The sequence below is a fragment of the Poecilia latipinna genome, unplaced genomic scaffold (genome assembly GCF_001443285.1).
Source record: "Poecilia latipinna isolate Pla-1442-1.1 unplaced genomic scaffold, P_latipinna-1.0 Scaffold652, whole genome shotgun sequence".
Taxonomy (NCBI): domain Eukaryota; kingdom Metazoa; phylum Chordata; class Actinopteri; order Cyprinodontiformes; family Poeciliidae; genus Poecilia; species Poecilia latipinna.
The window spans coordinates 35,358-59,383 of record NW_015113268.1 but is presented as its reverse complement, the minus strand read 5'-3'; the positions used below and the strand labels follow the sequence as shown (position 1 = coordinate 59,383).

Sequence of the window (24,026 nt, the reverse complement as noted above, 5' to 3'; positions counted from 1 at the left end):
TGTGGGGTGTTAGGTCTCTAACCTAGTGCTCTCACATGACACCATTGTTGACTTGTTGCTTTTCAGCAGATAAACAATCATACATCTTCAGGAATTCAAATTCAGCTTAGAGTTTCCTTCTACTTATGCTTTTGGCTTCTTTGTGCCCTTCTTTGCATTTCTAACATGTTTAATATATTTCTCAATTGTTAATATGGAAGCTAATTTAACTAGCCATTGGCAGGTTGCCACTGGTGATCTGTACCTTAAAACCAGCAGCGAGGGGGTCCTAGTTTTGAGTCTCATTAATAAATCTGACTTCTCTTCAAGCTGTAGGTTGTTACAAAGCTACAGATTGTTCATATTGCAAATTTGTAAGCTAACAAATATATAAAACTTGACCTCAATGGATTGTAGAACATAACAGACGGCCTAAAAAATAATAATAAATTGGATGTTTTTGCAATTTCTTATTGTTTACCATTTCAGAACTGCCATTTCAGATTGCAACTATGCAAATCACAAACTGTCCATCATCTTTAAGCTGAACAGGTTTTATCAATGGCTAACACCACCTTCATTAACTGATTTCACCTCCATGTATTTCACTATGCCACCTGTTAGAAGAAAGTCATGCAAATATTCTTCTGCTCAAGTTGTGTACTGACCTGCAGGCTGCCTTTGCGGGTGAAGGGTGTGGATGTCCATGGGAAAGTGGAGCTTATTGCGGATAACCTCCTGGTTTTTGCCTGTGAATTTGTTGGCACTGTTGATGCTCTTGGTGTGCCAGTCAGTCCAGTACAAACTGTCCTCAAAAACTGTGATGGCAAAGGGATGCGGAAGGCCTAAACAGAGAAAGATTAGGTGAAAAAATGCTAGTAAACGAAGCAACAACCATCAAAGCTAATTTTTCTACATTTTTTTGTGAAAAGTTACTCATAAATGTGCGAAAAGATCCGACATCAAATTTCATACTTTCTTAATGAGCAAAAATAATGACTTGTGTTGGCTTAGAACACAACAAACGGAATGATGCTACAATTGGCTCTATCTATGAAAATACTTCCCTATTCAGTGCCGTGGTTCTGACTGATGTCATGCTGTCTGTATATAAAACTGCTTTCAATTACTTAGCCTCTCATCTAGCCAATAGCTGGTTTTGTTGTGGCCAATCAATCCAAAAACCAAGGGCATTGCATAATCTGACTTCTCTGTCCAAAATCTGACTGCAAGATCAAAGACAACCCTTAAACTGAACACAATAAGACAAATAATGGCCAGTTCGTTTCTAAGTCTGCCAGTGCAAATTTTGATGGAAGATCTTAATCTCAACAGTAATAAATTCCAGATTTTCACCACAGCCTTCAAGACATGCATATATTTTATTTGGGTTTCCAAGGCTTTTTGCAGGCTGCAATATTTGTCTCGGAGGCCTTGAAAAATTCAAAATTGAAGATCCTTGCAGTCACTTTTTCTAATTACACAAATGTCTGAGCGAGACACGGACCAGAGGAGGGAAGTATCCCAGACAACGCGTCAACTACTGAGGAGGACTCTTGTGCCATTGCTGGTTCAGTTTGAATGTATTTTTTCTCCTTCATCCTAATCCTTCTGCAAAACTGTAGCTGAAAAAGCAGTTGGATGGGATTGCTGAATGGATGGAAAAAGTGATTTCTGCTTCACAGAGCGGCTGCGGTGATTGAGGCGGGCATGCTGGTGCTTAGCTTTTCAAAACACCACGGCTAGTTTAATGACAGTGTTTTACGACACAACATAAATGTCAATTGCTAAATGGCCAAAGTAGGAGGAAGACTGGAATGATAATGAGCAACAAGAACCAGAGTGACTGCGTGTACTCGAGTGTAAACTCAGCAAAACAACAGTTTCATTGTTTCAGTTGGCATGCTTTGCAAGGTACAAACTGATTTACCCAACAATACAGATGAATGTACATAATTTAGCTACAAATTAATACAAATTACTTTTGCTTCTGAGGTCTCAAACTTTTTACAGTCTTTATAATTAAAAATGCCCCCCAGCCTCCTCAAACAGATCCAGGTGCATGTCTGAAGCGATTCTGATAAAAACGTGTGTATTTTCTGATCTTATCGCAGCATAAAGGAGACAACATTTGCACCAAGTCATCGACATCAATGATGGCGCCTGGTTTCGACACGGTCACCTTCTTCCTCATCCTCTTCACACCCTGCTTTTCTGGGACAGCTGGAGGAGCAGCTGCAGGCGGACAGGGGCATCAAACGCTCCAGCAAGTCTTCACAGATATGTCACCTTTAACCTACATGTGGCACATTCCTGTCCTCAAACGCCTCAACAAAATCTGTCGTACTTTGTTTCAAGAGCTCATCAGCAACACAGCGTCGCCTCCAGCTGGACAGAAAGATGGTAGAAAAGGGCTGGAGTCATCTTTGTTGAATTTTTCATTTGTGGATTTCATTTCGCTTTGAGATGAATTTCCTCTGATGTGAAGTAGCTTAATCAAAAGGAATTTTGATAGGAGAGAGATCCACCGCCTGCTGCTCTGCTCGTATTCCCCAATGTATCATAACAAATTATGTCTTGGTTTTAGCCTCATTTTACTTACAAAATGGGAGATGAAGAAGCAAAAATGGCACCGAAAATGTAACAAAAGCAGAGTCGTGACATCTGCAGTAGGTTTTCACACATTACTGGCAAACGTGTGAATAGTATTTTTTAATTTATATACATTTTTGAGTGTTGCAAAACTTTGGTATCCATGACATGTTTCTCTATAGTATAAATGTGGTATAATAATCTTGACTCCCTCTTCAAAATGACAATATATAAAAATATGTTTTTTGTCCCAGGATTGGAACTGTGGTATCCAAGGCATGTTGGGTGACCACATGTCCAGAACCATTTGATGTCCACCAGCTGACCAGTGGGAGTCAGAGCTGTCATGTTAGGAATTTTTTCTGTCCAAACTTCACAAACAAAAACGTGAGTAGTTCCTTATCTACCACTGGAACCTCACGTTAAATAAGGTGGTAGATCCATGATGCTGTGGGCCTGTGACTCATTCAAAGCCCCAAAGAACCTTGATAAAAAGCCTTTTATAAGAAGCCTTTTATAAGAAGCCTTTTGTAAATTACAATCTGGAGACTTGCACCAGAAAACTGAAAACACTACATCATTCTTAACAAAATTAACCATTCCTCAGCCCTCCAAGTCCTTAGGTATGAATCTTATAAAAAAACATGAGGTGAGCAAAACTGCATTCAAAGCAATGGTGAAATATTCCTCTCATGCGGAAACTTAGTGAAATCTTGTGAAAAGACAAAGTGTGTTGTTATTGGCACAAAGGGGGGTCTGCAAATTATTAACAGCATGCATGCACAAAAAGTGTTTTTGGAATGGATTTTCTAAAATATTACAGTGAAAAACTAGGGTATGTTTATAAAAGATGCTTTTATTTTCTAGAGATTTAGAGAAAAGAAAAGCTGGAAAATAATTAAGGAAGGAGTTATTCTTCTGTTCTGCCATAGTTCCTTTAGGTTTTTATAGTTAAGTTTTAGACACCGACAGCCTTAGGTTACATCTTAAGCTTATGCTATGTGCATGCATTAATCCTGAATTAAATACTAAGAACTGTTCAGGTATTGTGCATTCACAAAATAATAAATAAATGACATAGAAGTATACATTTGAGGGAAAACATTTAGAAGTCATGAATATTTCCCTAAATCTACATCAGTCAGCCGCTTGTTGTGCAGGAGACAGTTTTGTGAAACCACAGCTGGACGTATTTGGTCTCTGGCAGAGCTACTGTATGATCACGACAATGCACAAAAATAACTAAATTAATTAATAAACACTCTCACAAACTTGCAGAGACAACCAGACTGTCCTTCCTGTCCCACCACCTCCAGCTGAACAGGTGTGCAGGCCGGATAGCGCCACCATCCGTGACACACACCACAGGGGGCTGGCCCACATCCAGCCAGCTCCCTCACACACAAACACACACGCAAACCCACATGCACATCTATAGGTGCAGGGGGATGAGTGCTCGTTAACATTCCTGGGCACAGCAGCTCAGAGTGTAACACACCCTCTTGCGCACACGCACACACACAAAAAAGGAAAACGTCCCATTTGTCCTGTGTGTTGTCTGAGCAAACACAAGCTGTGGAGGAAGGACAGGGCCAATTACAGCCTTTTATCCTCAGAGCACACATCATTAAGAAGAGCTCACAGGAATGATGCCCTGCATACACACCCACATCAAACATTACCCCTGTCCTCTTTCTTCCCACTGTTTAACACCCTGATCATCACTGATGGGCTTCTACCATCTTTCCACTTCATCAGAAAAACACTCCAAAGCTCAGAGGCCATTCTGGCAGACACAAGTTAATGCCCACACTTCAAATTTCTTTGTAGAGTATAACTCACAAATTGATCCATTCGCATGTTGCGTGGACGGGTTTCATGACAGATTTGTAAAATGTGTCTACACAGGGCTGTATCACTATTAAAGACAAGTTTGTTTGTTGGATGAGTTCCTCCTGATAAAACCCAAGATAGTTATTTTCTTGTTCCAACATGCGAGTCTCCCAAAAACGCTTCTGGAGCTCCACTAATGGATTTTGTTTCAGAGAGGACAAATTTGTAAATTTGCTATTTGTATTTACTAACACAAATTGCACTTTAAATTAGTCACATTTTGCCAGTAAGAGTTTGCAAAGTTGGAAAGACAACTGTGACATTTCTCCACTCAAAGTACAGATGATTAAATTGAGTTCTGACCACTTGATTGGTCAATTTATGTATCCGAGTTATTCAAGTTCCCCAATGTAGAACAGATATAAAGTTATGTCTTAGGTATATGTACTTATTGTATCATTTCGGTGTAAAAATGTTGATTTAATGTTGTCTTGACATATTTTATTACTGATATTAAATAAAAAACAAAACTGATAGAATTCAGAAATATTATTTTTGTTATTTTCTCCACTATTTGTTCCAAAAGAGCCACAATAAAAGTCAGTCAGTTCAAAAATATGCTTAAATGCAGTCATTGTGTGCAGGTTAGGGATATAAATCACATTTCTGAAAGTAAAGGGCGTCCAGAAGGAGCTCATTTCAAGTGGGAATGTTTTTCAAGAACAATATTCATGTTTGTGGTTCTGTGAATGCTGCACCATGGACCTACAGCCCTGAAAAAGAAATAATAAATAGCTTTTTACTCATTTTTGTTGTTACCACAATAGTACCAAAGAAATATTGCAATATAATGTGTGTCAACTATGGATTCCTGACTGTCTTTTCACTGGAACCATCTCTTCTACCTAGGCTGTGTTTTATTTTGTGTGTTTCCACTGTGAAGTCCAAAAATTGAGCTGCTTACGTAGAATACCTCCCCTAACTTTGAGCAGGTCCCACCGCTGGACTGCCACTGTGTTCTGGGGACACAATGTCCAACCACCGCAACAGTACAGTCCAGAATGTGATTCGGATCTGATTAAAACTGCATTAATCTCCGATTGTTTCATGGCGTCGACGGTCCGCAGTTCCAAGATTTATAAAACGAAACAGGATCAGAAAGTGACAAATCCAATCTGATCTCCACCTAAAAGCTGTTTTTTTGTGCATTTCTCTTGAAAAGAAGAGTGGCTGTCCAGTTCGGTGCCATTACTCCCAGTTCCAGCATCGCTGTTGAATTCAATGGTTTCACTGACAACCTACTGTGATCAGAGTGTTCTGTCTGGCTGCCTCTTTGCCAGCCGAGAAACACTGAACACAAACGCACCGGGGAACCACCATTACTATCATAAAAACCTGAGAAACAAACATGTCTGTTTTCTTCAATTCTGGCTCAAGTGTGTGTCTGTGTGTGGCGTGTGTGTGGCGTGTGTGTGTGTGTGTGTGAGAGTGAGTGGCTTTCTAAAAACCCGATCTGTACTTTGATGTACATCAGCACATTTCTCAGCAGGGAGCAGCAACATGAACAGAGGCATGCACTTTGCTCTTTGTTCTTATTTATACTTTTTGTGCCTGTGCATATCACTGGTGGACACATGCATGCTCTTTAAGGGAAAAACGGCACTAATTAACTCCACATGGAGAAGTGCAGCCGTGCTTCACCATCTGTGAATGTGTGTATGTGTGCTTCTTTGCATTGGAGTGAGATTATTTATGAGAATTGAGGGAGAACCTGAAACTCTGGCCTGACCTCTTTTCTACCTTGTAATCAGATTTATAATAAATAAAAATATATCTCTTTTCAGATTCTTGGAAAAAAAAAAAAAAACTAAAAGAATGTGGAGTGTAAAGGTAAATCTTTCCAAAGAAAACAGGGAACGGTTTCTACAAAAAGACCGTAACATGATCTCTGTTCCTGTATTACTTTTATTTTGAATGAATTTAAGCACAAATTGACTGAAACGGATACAATTTAGAAACAGTTTTATAACTGCACAAATTGCATGTTGCTGTAAATTAACTTTCTATTTGACTATATTTAAAATAGTGTAAAAGATTTCTTTCGCATATTGTTTTTTTTTTTTTTTTTTCCTTCAACCATGCTGAACCATGAATCCAGAATCGAGTTATGAACTGAAGTATGGTCACAACTTTGGCATAACTTCATGTAATCACACCTTCAGCTCAAAGTGTGTCAATAAGTATTTATAGATGTGTTTCTACTGAACATTCATTCATTTGTAACAGCAGAATCATTCTTTATGTTTGAAATGGAGAAATGAGAAAAATAATATCGTTCTCTGCTGAAGAACAACAGAGCAGGTTTTACAGGAAGTAGTTTTGGTTTTTATAATGTATTCTTTTTTTTTTGACTTCTTAGTAGTTCAAAACTTAATATTAGGTAATGTTTTGATGAGAAACTATTCTCAACTCATGAAGATAAATATGTCTGCCTTTCTTGAACGAGAGGTTCTCTTTTCTTTCCCATTTTGAAGAGCGGCTCGGAGAATCAGTCGCATCACATTTACACCTCAAGGAAGCAGAAAGGAAGAAAAGAATTACAACTTGGAAGATTCTAGAAACTTGGATTCATTTTTTAAAAATGCTAAATGTGCCAATAATTGTGGTTCTGGTGATTTTGTAAGACCTTGTTTTAAGAGGGGATTTTTTTCCCCCACTGTGTAAAATGTACAAAAAACAAATGTTTATTCCCTTTTTTTCTACTTTACTACTGAAATAAAACATTAATTTATTTTATATATCTTTACCAAGTGTGTCACCATCTTCAGATCATAGAAACTGCACACAACCTGTTCTGTAATATTTCAGGGGGTTTTATGAATCAGGTCTAGTCAGCCATAAAAATATGTTGTCATCAAGCAAAGTGGAAGAAAAAAAAAAAAAAAGCATTCAACGTCTCCTTCAGTCTCACAAATAAATGCCAGTATTCTACTTTTCACTCTGGATCTGAACTCGTCCTTACATCATCCGACGCCTGAAAAAACAAACGCCGGCTCGGTTTACCTTGGCTGATGACGGCCTTGCGGTTGCGTCCATCCAGGTCCGCTCTCTCGATGACGTGATGCTTGGCGTCCACCCAGTATATGCGGCGGCTGGCGTAGTCGATGGTGAGGCCGTTGGGCCAGAACAGGTGTGTGTCTGCGATGACCCGGCGGTTCGAGCCGTCCATGTTGGCGTACTCGATGCGTGGCGTGTTCCCCCAGTCCGTCCAGTAAATCTTACTGAAGGAGAAAATGGGACACTCGTGGTGAGTTTCATGCTTGTACAGCTGAAGCTGGCATACAACAGATTGTTGTCAGGATTTCAGACGCAGCAGATGTCTTGATTTGCCAAACAAGTTTTCTTTGCCTCCAACATTTACGTCCTCCTCATCGTCACTCATCTGTTATGCGTAACCTCAGAAACTTTTCCCCCCCCTCATTTGTTAATTATCCCATGCTAATGAGCTCTCTAATATGCCGCCCGAGTTTTCCACTTTTAAATTTCACTGGGGCCGTTTAGGAAACTTTCTCCTGCCACCGCACAACATGAAACCAGGCAGGAGGACACAGTTAGCTGCTGCTGCTCCTTTTGTGAAATACTTGTTCCACACAGATGCTCGCCTGTGGGTAATGCCGTGCTGCCAAACTTTAATCGCTGCTCTGCTGCTGCTGCGCTACAAGTGGGACATGTCCAGAGGGGATATGCATATATGAATGTGTGTGGATGTGAAAGCATCTGGGGTGAATTATGAAGTGTGTGTCGACTCGTACCCCTCGATGGGGTGCAACGCAATGGCTCTGGGCTTCTCCATATTCTGCCACAGCAACACTTTTCGGTGCGTCCCGTCCAGATTGGCCACTTCAATGCGGGACGTCCCGGAGTCTGTCCAGTAAAGCTTATCATGGATCCAGTCTATAGCCAATCCCCCTAAAGCAGAGGAAAACAAGTTGTTTTACCTAATTCAAATGATTCAGTTGGATTCTGTGGAAATATCTTGGCAACCACATATCCTGTGAATAAAACACAAACCTAAACTGTAGATTAAAATTACAGGCCTCTTTTTTATTGAGCATGTAGTTTATGTTTTTGGTAGCTGAGCAGATAGAATTCGTATTTTTACCCACTGCATCAGTATGACGAGGACTGGACAATATGATTTAAAAACTTATGACACAAGCTCTTCATTTCAATAGGTATCGATAACCGTTGATCTTTATTGTTTATTTTTTTCTTTTAAATATCTGAAATTTGCCAAACTGGCCGTGTGACCTTTCCTGTCTTTGACAGTTTTCACTTCACTCTGTTTCTTATTTGTAAGCAGCTATGAGGCACGAAACTGAAACTGCTGCTGTGCAAGTAATTCAACAGGTTGTTGCTAGGTAACCAAAGAGTGAGTGAGTTGCTAGGTGACCAAAGAGTGCGTGCTTAGCTCACCATGAGAGGTTGAGCAGCAAAAGCCTCTTCTCTGTGTACATCTCCCAGAATGCTGTGTGGTTCTGTATCAGAGTTCATTGAATATTCTGTCTACTGAATACTCTATCAGGCGTATCGTTTATTCATATTGATCACGGGTCTATCATGATATATATTATTGTTGATTTATTGTCCAGCCCTACATATGACTTTGTTGAAACAGACTGTCTAATCCCTATGGTGTGAATGCAACTTAATTTTAAATTGCAATCATATATGATAAAGATGTTCTTAAAATGCTGAGTTCCTAAGGGGGAAGTAGAAGATGGCATCAGAGATCGATAGAAAGAAATGTGACTGTACTAAAGAATCATAATGAGGCGTGATGTAGAATAAAGGAAAAAGCTCAAGTTTATTTGGCTCAGCTCCAAAATGAATCAGGTGATGGATGGAAGGAAAGATGCAGGGCTGAGTATCGTCAGACAGAGAGAAGCAGAGTTGAATAAATTGGATAAATGATGAATGATGCTGCTGTCCCTAAGCTGAACCCATTAGCTGCCACACCCACCTGGGCTCTCCAGACCGGTGGAGATGACCTCCTCCACGTTGGAGCCGTTGAGGTTGGCCTTCATGATGCGGTCAAGCGTCACGTCCGACCAGAAGACGAGCTCTCGGCTGTGATGGAAGTCCAGTGCGATGGCGTTTTCCAGGTTGTTGAGCAGGAGGGTGTATTCTGAGCGGTGTGGCAAAACTTGTCGGATGTCAATGCGGTTTGCAAACAACAGCACTGGCTCTGGACCTAAAGAAAAGTTTGTAGTCAAAAGAGAATAAAACACTTAGGATGCTTTTAATAACAGCAGGCAATAATTTCAGCTGAGCTGAGGGTATGAGTTGTGGCAGCTGCCTGGCAGGCGCTCCTGACCCAGGTTTAACTCTGATCTGCAGCAGATTGATGGCTTGCTGCAGTAGACCTGCACTCTGCCTCTGGAGCACGGCTAAATCTTCCTCAGAAGCCCCAGAATGAGGCAGAGCCCCTGGAGCAGCTGAGTGGATAAAGTTACAACTTAAGAAAAGTGGAACCACTGTGCAACCAAACTTTTATTGGAGGTCAAGCCTTGAGGAGTCTCTGGTGATGTATCAGGGGAGAGAAGCAGAGTAGTGATTTTTTTTTTTTTTTTTTACCCAGAGCTTTGCAGCTGCGCTTATCAGGCCGAAGCTCGTAGCCGTGGACACAGCGGCACAGGAAACTCCCCTCCGTGTTGGTACAGCCCTGGCTACAGTAACCCTCTTCTGCACACTCATCCACATCTGGAAAAAACCACAGAAGGAAATATTGATGGTGGCAATAATTTCCTTAGGGTTAAAAATAAATGGAAGAGACAAATTGCCAGAAAGGAGTTCAAGGAACAAAATAATCTAACAGTCTTAGAACAATTGAGCTGGAGATTTGAATTAAATTATTTCAAGCATCTAATCTTCTGACTTCAGGAGAAGTTCCTACTTTTGGAAAACTTCATGATAGAAAATGACAGATTAATATGACCACATCTTACAGTTGCTGGACATTTCCTGGACTGCGCTTGCATGATGCGAATCTCCCATTGCATGACACGCTCCTGCTGACTGAATTTCATTCAGGTTTTATTGAAGCAGTAGCTGCGTTTCCATTCCAAATGTGTGAAAAAGTTCAACAATCTGCTGTTTGTTGGAGCACAATTGTGATGAAAAAAAAAAAAACATTTTGCAATTGCAGTGTTTCCATTAAAAAAGAAACACAATTAAAGTCACACATGAATAAGTTTGTTCACATGATAAGTCATTAAAAAACTGTCATCCTCCAACTACTTCCTGCTGTTGTCTTCTGCGTCTTTTCCACCAGTGGTAACATCTGGTTGTTGATCATGTGACTCATGTGATGCACAAAAAGTGCTTCCATTGCAGTTTTGTGAAACAGACCAATTTCAATAAAGCCAAAAAAGCAAATCATCTTGGCACTAAAACATTTGATCAAAAAACAAGAGATTTCCAAAATGTCTGTGTTTCAATTAAGGGAATTTATTTTTGAAAAGTCGAATTGCTCTATTATACGGTCAAAGGAAACGCAGCTACCGAAACATCTAAAACATGCCGTACTCTGGATTTTGACAACACTGGCCAAAGGTTTTGAGTTCAGTCACAATAAAATCTTTCATTTTAGTAATTTGGTTCTAAATATACATCTACTGATTTTTCAACCAGATCAGATTCAGTTACAATGCCTGGTGCACAAACAGCTAACAAAGCCCAGTCAGCATGGTGTTTTATATATTCCTTCTGATTCAGTTTCTGGGAAAAGAAAAATGACATTTTCTACCATTTACTTATCAGTTGTGCTGGACTTTCCCAAGACTCTCTGGAGGATATAAATGAAGACTTCATAAGTGGGAGGTAAGAGCGGCGGCACCTCATGCAGATTAATGTTGGCTTGATGTCACCCCCAGGAAGTCAGTGAAGACAACACTTGGCAAGTTGTCATAAATATTAACACCCTTGCTCACTCACTTTCACCAGCAAACTCTGTCACATTGTAATCCACGCCCCCAGTGCCCCCCACACACACACACACACACACACAGACAGACAGCAATACCCTGGCAGGATTTGTTGTCGTCGGTCAGTCGGTATCCGTTGTGACAGGTGCACTGGACCAGTCCTCTGACCATCTGACACTTCTGTAAGCAGCCTCCATTATTCTGGTTACAGTTGCCCTCACTGGAGCGCGGCCCTGCAGGAAGTGCAGAAAGATTACAAGGACATAAACACAGCTTGCTGATTCAGCAAAAATGTGAAAAGCATCTGGCACATTTGATGTTGGACCTGGGAATACTTTTAGGAGTGAGGCTTGAGGTTACTAAACTTTATCAACACAAACAGAACATGCTCCTTCAGAAATGTATTTAAACATTACTGAAGCCACATATAGGACTCTGCTGACACCGTGACCTTTCTTTCATTACGAGAGTCTCAATCTCACCTTTGCTTGAGCCTCTTAAGATCTGAGTTTTTTCAGTGGCAAAACTATTTGCAACATAATCGGCTGACTTCTGGTCTTAGGCCAACTCCAGACTGCTTGGAAGACTAAAATCAGGCAGATCATGAATGGTTTTGAAGAGGCTCCAGGTAGGTGGTGAGAAAACTATTGTTGCTTGACAGCTCATAGCTAAGAAAAAACCAAATGGTGTTTCTTTCTCTTAACCAAACACTTAAACCTTTAAAAATAAATACATTGCAGTAATCTCCAATATCTTTAAGGAAATTCCATGTGAGCAAACCATCTAGAGCAGACGAAAGTCTTCTACTATTTTGATGTGATATAGCTATTAAGAAAAAAAGCGTACTAATGTTGGAGGTCGTTGAGGCATTAATGTGGTGTGGACAGGGCCTTACGTTTATTTGAGAAAAAAAGGTTTCAAAACAGAATAAAAGACACGGCAGAGAGAAAACTTTCCAGGTTAAGAGGAAAACATTTTCATAGGAAACTCTGATCATCAGAAAACCATTATGTAAAATGAAGTGACTAAGCAATTACGGAGTAAGCACTAAACCTAATGTGGTGAATTTATGACTAATTGCAATAAAAGGTGTTGATTTTCTTGAAACACTTACTGCAGTCGTGGTGTGGGTGTTCATCTGTCCCGTCACCGCAGTCGTTGACCTCGTTACACACTTTTCTCTGTCCAATGCAACGGCCATTCCCACACTGGAACTGATCAGGAGCACATGGAGGACTGTCTGCAAGGAGGTGTGAAAATACAGACAAGAAGACACGAGTCACTGTTTTTAGTAGACATCTATTGTTTGTAGTTCATTTAAAATACGGGGAACTTAGTTCATTTTGTTATTGGCTGAACAGTGTAAATATTTCAAAGAGCATGGCACAATTACAGAGTGAAAGAGAACTTTTCAAACGCATCTGTTCTCCAATATCCCATAATTGCCCGATTCCCCCATCAGGATGTCATTTAGCCCTGCAGAGGCCATTCATTTCCTTCAGGTGTGTTGGGTATGCATCTAAAAGCTGCAGGACAGTAAACCAGATCTGGTGTCCTGGTTTACAATTTTCTCCTAAGATTTTTTATTATTTTTTTATTTAATAAAAACAGTTTCTAAGAGTGAGAAAGTTTTTTTGTGCTTTTTCACAATACTTGAACATTGTTCAAAGAGCGTCTCGAGGTACATAGTGTTCATCTCACATCAACATGAAGTCAAAACAATAAGACTGTTTTCTAGAAACAACTGCATTTCTCATCCAAAAAAAAAAAAAAAAAAAGGTTTTTCCCAGTAAAGGAGAACTCTTCACAGCCGTTGTCATGACTACATTTTAAAGTGAAGGTTATATTTAACCTCTAAAAACAAGATAACTACAAGTCTTACCAGTTTTCTCACACCCCTCTTCATCACTCCGATCTGTGCAGTCGTCCTCACCATCACATCGCCATGACAACCGCACACAACGTCCAGTTCCACACCGGAACTGGTCAGCTGTACACATTGACGAAGCTACAGGAAAAAAAATAAATAAAATATATATATATATATATATATATATATATATATATTTGTAGAGTATTTCTAACAGATCTTATCGATGATCTTTAGGATCAGCGGATTCTTACTGCAGTTCTTTTCGTCCGACTGGTCGTCACAGTCGTATTCGCCATCACATCTCCAGCCGGAGTTGATGCACATGCCGCTACTGCACATGAATTCAACTGATCTGCAGGGCTGATGGGAAGCTGTACAAATACAGAGAGTTTAGCTCTGAGAGTAAGTCCTAAAAAGAAAAGTTTATCAAACTACCAGTGGAAAATGCAATCTGATCAGCAATAAATATATTTCATTATATTTCCAGAGATGCCCATCTCATTCCTAATAAAAAAAACTTTTTGGTTGAATGGTTGAATTAGAGGATTTCAAATGTAAAACTGCCGAGGCCATTAGTAATCAGAGGCTTAACCAAAGATTTTCAAAAAATGAATGAAAATACAATTTTTAACTTTGGACAACTTTTACTAATTCAGGAGCTTTATATTATGGTTGGGCTCGTTTGTGTGTTTTCTTCTTGTTAGGATGGATAAATCTAAAAGGGTCCAAACGTCACGGGGTTCATTCAAATTAATTATCATATGTACATAACTTAAAATAATTTATATACATATGATTTAGAAAGGCTTCCCATGAGGTTTCCTTTTATTAGGTCATTAAAAATGGACTTGTAGAGACGTCTTATCCTCATGCTGCCTCTGAATTTATTCCTTCAGTTTCATAGTTTAAAAGTAATTTCTAAAACCAGCAATACTTCCTCCTCACCATCATTAATTATTCCTGTTTAATCTGTCTGTTTGCATGATTATCTGAAAGCTGATACCGGCTGTTCAAACTTTAAATCTCTCTCCATCTCGCTACATGCGATGAGATCAAAGTGAAGCCCAAAATGGCAGCACAAAAAGGATGTAGGTGGATGAAAAGATTAAAGCTGAATCAAACATAAGCATCTTACATCCTCAGCGTGTGTGAGCTTGTGTGTGTGAATACGCCTTTGACATGTTTCCTCCTGACAGCAGGAGTGAGCTCCCATCGAAGCGTCAGGGAGAGCGCGATGGAAGGGGAACGAAATGGCAAACAAGGAAATGTAGAGGAAAAGGGGAGGAGGGGGGGGGAACTGAGGTGGGGCTTGAAGCTTCTGTGTGCACGCCTATCGGCTGGGCAGGAGAAGAGAAAGATGATCAAAACAGCAGGTGGTTTTCCCCGCAGAGAAACCAGCAGACAGAGACGGAGATGGAAAAGTGAGTGAATCAGTGTGGGACGCCGAGGAGAAACACACAGACGCCCAGAGATCCATCCGCAACTTTCTCCCTCACAGACAAACACACACAACTCGCAAACAATTCCAAGTTCATGTGCTCAGCGATGAAGCCAAAAGCTGTCCCCATGTGGTAATGATGCATGCAAGTTGGGGTATTTTTGAGAATATCGATGTGTGTGTGTGTGTGTGTGTGTGTGTGTGTGTGTGTGTGTGTGTGTGTGTGTGAAGATTCACATGAGCCAAAAGAAGAGGAGAGAGAGAGAAAGAGAGCAAGAGGGAGAGACTTCTCCTCTAACAAAGCACCCTTCATGTGTCTGGAGAGTGGATGCCAAGGAATGCTGTCTGAGGATGGGCTGTCTTATACCTCTGAGGAATGCCTCCTGAGGGTGTCAGTGTGTGAAAGAGGGGGAGTGTGTCCACAAAATATGAAACAGAATTCACTGGAAGTCCCCCCCCCATGCTCCCCACACATGGATGAATATGGTGAGCAGATTGAGAGTGGAGGACAGCAGCAAATTAGCAGAGAGAGGTCAGAGCGATTGTCAGGACCTACAATCTGCAAGCAGGATGCTGAAATGTTATAAAAAAATTTGAAATGTTTGTTTTTCTTTTGCATTTCTGTAAACCTCAGAATTTTCTTCTGGATTATGTTTCATTACAGACGTTTCTGATTCCTAAAAGATCTTCACACAATGCTCCATAACTGTCTTTAAAAGATGTGATACCCCAAATGGACATCTTTTCTAAGACATTTCTTTTGTTTTGTTTTTTACTGTCAAACATTGCTAATCCAGTATTCACACCCATGGCTTTCTGTTTGTTAAATAACTTTTCATTGATTTTCGTTGTTTGTTTCTACCATTTCTTTTGGGATATCAGCTCCAGTTTGTCTCTGCAGATCCTCTCCATCCCACTCCGTTTGGATTGGCAGCATTTGAAAGCTGACATTTTTAGTTGCATTGAACTCTGGGCTTTAGTTAGGCCATTCACATGTGGAGATTTTCACACGCTTGACCTGCCGATCAACAGCCTGAGCTGATCCAGGGATTTCTGGCTGATTTATGTACCTCTACTGATGAGTGATCAAATAGCAGTGAGAAACCTTGAACCTGTGGTTATCATGCTGAAGATAAACTCATCAAAGGCACGGAACCGCCTGTGTTTGAGTGTGTGTATGCATGAGATAAGGTGGAGCAACATGAAACAGAGTGAATAAGAGGAGCATAGCATATCACACATGGGAGATCAAGGACAGAGAGCAGCTGAAATTTCTGTAGGAGGATTTTTTTCTCTCTGTAGGAAGGAGAATAAACTGACTATGACTGACAATTTAGAAGCTTTATTAGCTGACAACACAAGCTGCATTGCAAACACGTGTTCTTACTTTTAAGTCAAGAGAAGTCATGCGTCAACATGCAAAAAAGCAGTAGCAGTTGGCAGATGTTTTAAAGCAGATCTTGGAAATCTCAACTAAAGAACGGACTTTGAACGAATGCAGGTCGTCGTCTTTCTGTCTCTCTGCTACGCTGCAGCTCAAACTTCAAGGTCCTTCCCTTAAGAGCAGCCTCTTCATGCAAATGCAGGCTAATAATTATTGCAACCAAATAAGTGCCACTGAGCCAATTTATGCACAACACTTAAAACGGTCCTTTGTGAGTTATTGGGATGTTATTAGTTTGGGGTTTCAAAGAGTCCCTTGGAACTTGTTCTTGTCCCATCACTGCATTTGGAACAGGCTTCCTGCTGATTGAAATAACAGTGCATAAATAAATAAATAACATGGGATGTTGCATTTCGTCTTTATTAAAGAGATGTAGCACCCGGAGGCAGTAGCTGTTTTTTAATTTGAGAGCGGGACTGTGAGCAACTGGCACACTGCAGCAGGAAATAATCACATCAGATCAACAACCTATAGGAGACAACAGAAGCTTAAAGCAAGAAGAGAATAACGTCGCTGTCTTACTATAAAAAACAAAATCACTATTTACTTATAGATCAGAAAACTAGAGATCAATTCATTGAACTAGAGATCATTTAGGTGTCTCAATACACGTTTATTATGAAGTTTCCTTTAGCAAATCTGATTTTAGTGGATTTTTAAATGACAGGCCTCTACAGAACCACAGATGAAGCTGCTGAGGTAATTCTGTTCCTTTAATCACGTGTTTTGGAGCAAAGAAACATCAAACAAGCACGATGGTGCGCCTCAAGGGCCAGGTTTGTGGAAAATACCACATCAGGACACGCACTGCTGATCTTTCATCCTACTCTGATATTTTGCAGAAGGCCACCACACACAGCACATTACAATAGTGTATGTCAAGCTGATTCTGGGCCCAAGAGGGCCCTGAATAAACCCCAATAAAACCCTGAAGAGGACCTAGAAGTGTTGAAGTAGCTGCTATTGGCCCTTGAATCCACCTGTGCACCCCCTGTGGTAGAACAACGCTTATGCAGCCATCAAAAGAAGTGTGAAATCCTCCCTGTTTTCTCCAGAGCAGTCAAAGGCCCTCTGGACATCTGATGTTACCAAGTGTCCAGGATAATTTGGATCAAGTTAATTTATGATATTCACAAATGTTAAATTTTGTTGAATTATTTCAGACACCCGACTCAAATATGGCAGTATTATGTATTTAAAACCAAATCTCTTGTTTTACTGGTCTATTTACATTCCGTCCCTCAACAAAGTAAAGATTAAGAGAAAAACTAGAGTTAGCCTTGCGTATTAGTCATTATAAATGAGTAAAATCCAACCATATAATGCTGGACGTGTTTATGACTCTCAGTGCCGGTGAACTCACAGCAGTCCGACTCGTCTGACCAGTCTCCACAGTCGTCATCTCCGTCGCAGTGGTAGATATCCAGGATACAGCGGCCATATGCACACTGGAACTCCTCCACGCTGCAGGTGGCCGTCATCACATCTGACGCTGCAGCGGCACAAAACAGCATGTAAAACAGATGCTGGGAAAGGCGCTGCAGCAGTTGGCTGTCTACAACTCTTTGAAGCTATGACTCTATTCGGCTAGCAACTGAAGATGAAATGTAGGAGAATCGTACATCTCTATTGGCCCGTAAACTTTTTGTTATCCATTGCATAAAGTTTTTAGTACTGGATCACAAAACTAAAATCTCTGCCTCTTATTGTAGGCTTTGAAAGGGTCGGCCATTTCCCAGAAAATTTCCCTGTAAAGTTAGATTTTTGAAACTGGCAACTTTACAATTGAATAATGGGATTTCCTGGATAATTGACTGAACACTTGAAGTAATTAAGTGATGGAATGAAACAATTTAATCTGATTAATTAGAATCTTCATAATTAATTAATCACAGCTCCCCTTTCACGTGGTTTTTCAATTCAGCTTTTCATTCAACAATATTGTTGAGTAAAATATTGCTGTCAAGACCCAATCCAGTCAACATATAAATACAAAAAATCATTCTTATTGAAACTTTTAAAGCTAAGCTTCTGCATTTTAGCCCAAGCTTTTGAAGCTGCAGCCTCTTCCAGGACCCTGTCAGCATCTTTCAAATCCCCTTCCTCAAGAGTCTTGGATTTGTGTTCCGACAGTACTCCCAAACATTCCAGTTTATTCTCCCAAAATTTGTAAATTACATCAATCCCCGCTGAAGGTTTCCAACTGTGAAAATTTATTGCATTTGTGCAGTATTTTTATGTCCCAAGAAATGTGTTATTATGAATCCCGAATCAAAAGGGAGCCAGTATGTCTCTGCATGTTTGGTGATCCACTGGAGAGCTTTAAGGGAGCTAGCATCAAAAGTGCACCACAGTGGTTGAGCCTGCAGGATACAAATGCATGCTCCAGTTTATCTGCATAGGTTCAGATCAAGATTTGCCTAAGTTTTTAGAGTTTGCAGAAGGAAGAAGAGAATTTAAAAGACTAGTTTGAAAAGTCAGTTGAAAGTAGGGGGTGGATAATATCAGTCCAAATTTTCACAGCAGTGAATCCTTAGTTAAAAGAAAAGGTTTTGTTCAAAATTGACAATATAATTCCTGACAGCTATGGTAAGGCTTCTAAAAGGGATTATTTGGTTTTTATTACAATAATACCAAAATAAAAAGTTGTTAGTTGTCTTCATGTTTCCAGTAAAAAGACTAAAAGCTTAACAACTGATGTTTTAATCACATCAGTAAATAAATCTGATTCTCATCAGTGTGGGAGTAGACATTGTTATTTTGATGATTTTATCCAAAACTCGAGACCTTATCTAAATAAAACTAGTGCAGAATCTCATACATGAAAACCTCCCATGCTCATGTCAGTTTCTATGATTTCCTTCAACCACGTCAGTCTCTAGTTGAAAGTTTATTCCTCACTGTTAAATCTACAAAATAATTTATTCATAATTAATTTTGTTACTTACGGCAATTTTCCTCATCTGATCCGTCCTTACAGTCCGTGTCTCCATCACAGTACCAGTGCTCAGCGATGCAACTTCCATCTGTGCACCGGAACTCTTTGTCTGAACATTTGCGCATATCTGACATGAAAAACAAACGCGTGTTACAGATGAAGGCTGCACAAATTGATTTCTGCCTGCTTTACAACACACCAACACGGAGGACTTACCACACTGCTCGTCACTGTTGTCGCCACAATCATTGTCGCCGTCACAGTGCCACAGGCTGCGGATGCAGTAGCCATTTTGGCACTGGAACTCATCCTCTTCGCATTCTCTGGGAGCTGCATGAAGGAAAGAAACAGTTTAAAAATAATAAAAATACAGATACAGTGTTCTGCTGACAAATAGCTAAAACCTCTGCCTCTTTTGTACGATTCAGAGGAAAGCAGAGAAGATACATTTTGTCCCCCAAAACTGATCTGGGGCTCCAAAGGAGGGCAGTTAGCTGATCCAACACAGAGTACACTGTGGTTTGACCTCAGCCAGAAAGACTTTCAATGAAAGCTAATCTCAAATGGTTTGAAAAGAAGAATAAATGGGTTATCTTCACAGTCACTGACCTTTAAAATATTACTGATAAAGAAGAATTCCTGATTATTGACAAATGTGGTATGGAAAAACTGAATTCAATATTTAAAAAGCTGAAAAAACTGAGATATAGATCATTTTGAACAGACTAATCTAATTGCACACCAAGCAAGAAAAATGGTGATAATGGAAAGACAAAAGTGTTCTGTAAAAGGAAGAAGTTTACTAAAGGATAATTAGATTATAGTGTCAGATGAGCAGTGTTACTTGCCCTAAAAAGGAAAACAAACCAAAGGGTCGCTTCTGAACAGACAACAGATGCGTCAGAACATCACAACCCTCTTCATCTGTGGAAGTCGTCACCATTCAAGCTATATCAAAGTTGCTCTGTTTTATCCTTTTCATTTGGTTTGATTTTTCCATTCTGGCTTCATTTCTCCCCCTGATCCCTATACGAAACAGTGAGGAATCTGTGATGTGTGTTTTTGTGCACAAGGTAAACGGATCTAATTTTAAAATCTGATAATTTACAATATGAATTACTCTTCTCTTGGATAACCTATAGATGATGATTTAAGATCTAACAATGGAGCAAAATGGGAAATGCAACAAAGCACAATGCCTACCATGCTCTATACATTAAATAGTCTAACCTATGGCGTCACATTACTGCCAAAAACCCCGAGGAGCTTATTAAGCAATAACCTCAGGGCATTCATTAATCAGTGAAGTGCATGTCTTTGATTGGGGGGATTCCTGAACTCAGTTTTTTGCCACCGAAGGGTAAAACACACTCCCTCCAGTAAAACTGCATTTGCAAGGGCAGATCAGTCGACTGATCTACGACCCTCAACTAACAAGTACAGCAACTAAACACAAAGTGAGCACAATTTTCTAGTGACAGAATACCGATGAGGGCGTGTTTTATGACTCATGTTGCGTTCAGGGGTGTTCGAAAAAGGGGCCATGAGCTCAGTGTATCAGTACAATTATCAAAAGTCCTGTACTCAATGATGAATTTCTGAGCTTGCTTCAATTTCAAGCCACTTTGAATGAATGACCAATTAACAGAAACTCTGACCGTTTGTTTTCTTCTCTTGATCAATCATGCTAAATGTGAGGAAGACATTTTCCAGGTAATAGGTTAAGTTGAAACATTTAGGAAGGAATTATTACATTAGTGATTTCCACTGCTAATCTTCTTGCCACTGATTAAGTTTCTAAAATCACTGCTGCCACAATCAATGGCGACCCCCAGCTGTGGGCACGACGGTAGCCAAGTTAACAGGTTGATCAAGGAAAACCAGTGATGGATGGCAACCAGAAGATAATCTTTTATTTAACACTACTGTGTGTGCATAAGAGACAGACTGACGCAGAGTCAAAGAGGCAAAACCAGCAGGATGCCAAAAGATTGGAGGAACAAACTGGGAGGAGAAAGTTCTACTGTAATCCTGTTCCATGTTTCATTTTATCCTCTGGTGTAACACAACATTGTGCTAGCAGCAGTGGCGCAACTGCACATTATTCAGGTGGATGCGAAAACATAAATCGGCATTATATACTGTGGATTATTTCTGCACGTTTGTACAATGGTTTAATCACAACCAAGCAACATAAGTAACAAATATCACAATGTGCAATATGTTTGTTATCTTAAATTATTTTATTTACAAAAAGAAAAGACTCATATTTAGTTACAGTTAAAAGGCAGGTGAAAAAAGCTTTTAGTTTTAGTTTAGTATAGAAATTCTAGGCTTTTATTTTGTCTTTTTTTATTTGAGCTTCATTTGTTTAAGTTACACTTCATTTTTATAATTTTGTGGGACTTTGGTAGAAAATGTGTAATAAACTTTAACTTAAACATATTTTGTCAAACAAAGTCAGGTCAACATAGCAACTGAATAACCTTATATACTTCACTATCAGGTTACTCTAATATTGCATCTTTTTAGTATTGTGTGATCACTTTATGCAACTTAAGGTATTTATTTTTAGCTATGTAATTCCTGGGACTTATTGTTGAATTCTGGTTGCAAATTATCAAAAAATGAAATTGTTAAAAAATACAACTTTGCAGCTGGTGTGTGCTGTCTTGCCTTAAAAATCAAAGCGAGTTAAAATGGCATATGGAGAAGAAGAGAAGCAGTGAAACATTCCCCTAGATAAATACGATTGTTTCAGGATCGCAAAAGATGTTTGAAATAACTTGTATTATTTATTACATGTGACAGATGTTACACGACATTGGAGATTCTGTTTTTGTTTTACATGATAGACTATTTTTTGTAAATCCGTTTCAGTTATTTTAAGCAAAGGTTCTGCAAGATGATGGAGAGAAATTCATGTTCAAGGCAGAGGAAAGAAAAGGCAGATGCAATTATATACTTTGTGGATCTTACAAAGTATGCCATAATTTTTTTTTTGTTTGCTTTCTATTAAAATCCTTTAGCTACTCTGGCACTTTTATTGAAAATCAAATGCTAAATATATTGTGAGCCATTTACACATAATAAAAACAGGTAGTAGTATCAATATTTAGTATCAAAGCTACAGTGGGTTCAGACATTTTCAGGATTTCTTTGCAGCTAATAGTCATGAACGTCAAGTAAACATTCTGCAAGAAATTACTCTTTCTTGATTTGAGCTTTACATTAAACCTGGCCGACACCAAGCCCTGTCCTTTATTAAAAATAAATACATTTCAAAGCACAGACAGCTTTGGGTGGGTCCAAATGAAAATTTAATTTCCTCGACACAATTGACAAATGCTCTCATTTGATCTATTATTCAGGATGCAAGACAACAATTGATTTGCTCCTTCTTCTGTCTTTTCCATCATCCCTCTCCTCCGTCCATGAGGTAAACAGAGAGAGGTCAAAGGTCAACAAACCCTGGAGACGCTCATCACTCACACAGCAGCCAAACGTCAAAGGGCAAAGGCCACTGGGAGTCGTTACAAGGCCCCCCAAAGTGTGTGTGTGTATGCCATGAAATAGTGTTTTTGTTTTGTTTTTTCCTTAGTGAATTGTCTTTTCAGACTTTATGAATCCAGAATATCTCACGTAGGAACACACACCTCAACACAGAAACAACACACCTCAGACGCAGGTTTTTGTCTGGAATCTTGAAAACTGCTTTATCTCCAGCCAAGCGTGGAGGATTGTCTCCCCGTCTCTAAATAATGAAATAAAGCCGATTCGTTGTGGAGAGGGGAGAGCAAAATAAGGGGGGAATTTACTGGGCATGAGGATGAAAAATTCATAGCCAGCTTTGCCAGGAGCAGACAGACCCCCCATCAGGAAGTGATTCAGTGTCTGGCGGCAGATACAGTATGTGGGTCAGGAGTGGAGGAGATATCGCTGGATGATGGATAAGAAACAGCTTTCAGAGGACAAAGAGGTAGCCTGTACCTGCCGTAGAAAAACAAGAAGTATTGCAGAAAACACTCAGAGTGACAGCTGTGTCTGCTGGATTGTATAAGAGGTTTCATTTTTACTCTTAATGGCTGGAGCCACTTTTTAATTAAAGACAAGTTAATCCCCCCTTCCATTCTGACAAAAGATGACAAAGTAAATCAATTTGTGCAATTTTCAGGTTAAACATAAATGACTGGCTCTGAAACGGATCAAACACAGGTCAAAGTAAAACATAAATGCAAACATTATGCTGCTTCATTTCAGGTTTTTTTTGGTAACCAGAGAATAAATCCTAATGACACTGATGATCTCTGAGTGTTTGTTAAGTGCTCTTTATCAGGTCAAAATGTCACCATGTCACTCCAGAGTAAATCAAACACAAAACGCTTCATTATTTTGTTTAATGGCTTCTTCCAGCGGCACCCACCAGCAGGCTCTTGGGTTACAGCCACAGCAGTCACAACTGACCTAATGGCTTCAGCTCTGAAAAGCCACCTCCTTATTTAAGATTTTGTGATCTTCTCAAATTCCACGTTGTCGTAAGTAAGTAAGACAAATTGCTCTGAGCTTGTAGACAGGAGCCTCGGGCAGCCGCTGCCAGTTAACTCCCATTGCACATAGTCCTGAATTCAGCATTAGCTCAAAGAAAAGCAAAGACGGGTTAAAAGCAGTTGAATAAAAAGTGATCTAATAGGGAGAGTTATGGGCAACTGAAACTACTGAGATTTGAACATTTAAAAGAACAAACTCAGAATTAACACATAGACTTGTGCACTTGTGATTCTACTCTCTAGTTTTGTACATCAACTGTTCCTTATTCATTTTGGCATGAATAAAGTTCATGATGTGGGTCAAAAAAAAAAAAAAAAAAAAAAAAAAAAAAAAAAAAATTTTTTCAAAATTTTTTTTTTAAATTTTCTCCAAATTTTAACCATCCATAAAATTTT

At 39.6% G+C, this 24,026-nt stretch overlaps 1 protein-coding gene across 3 annotated transcripts in view; it reads right to left on the bottom strand.

The window, feature by feature from the left end:
* lrp4 (low density lipoprotein receptor-related protein 4) overlaps positions 1-24,026 on the bottom strand; it is a 63,102-nt gene that overhangs the window by 16,269 nt on the left and 22,807 nt on the right. For all 3 annotated transcript variants that reach the window (XM_015043855.1, XM_015043856.1, XM_015043857.1), the window contains exons 3-14: positions 19,300-19,413; positions 19,094-19,210; positions 17,509-17,637; positions 13,515-13,634; positions 13,273-13,398; positions 12,505-12,630; positions 11,489-11,623; positions 10,042-10,167; positions 9,428-9,658; positions 8,217-8,373; positions 7,468-7,685; positions 648-824 (exon numbers count right to left, since the gene is read on the bottom strand). In XM_015043855.1, coding sequence (XP_014899341.1) covers positions 648-824; positions 7,468-7,685; positions 8,217-8,373; positions 9,428-9,658; positions 10,042-10,167; positions 11,489-11,623; positions 12,505-12,630; positions 13,273-13,398; positions 13,515-13,634; positions 17,509-17,637; positions 19,094-19,210; positions 19,300-19,413 — 1,776 coding nt within the window. The remainder of the gene's footprint in view (positions 1-647; positions 825-7,467; positions 7,686-8,216; positions 8,374-9,427; positions 9,659-10,041; positions 10,168-11,488; positions 11,624-12,504; positions 12,631-13,272; positions 13,399-13,514; positions 13,635-17,508; positions 17,638-19,093; positions 19,211-19,299; positions 19,414-24,026) is intronic.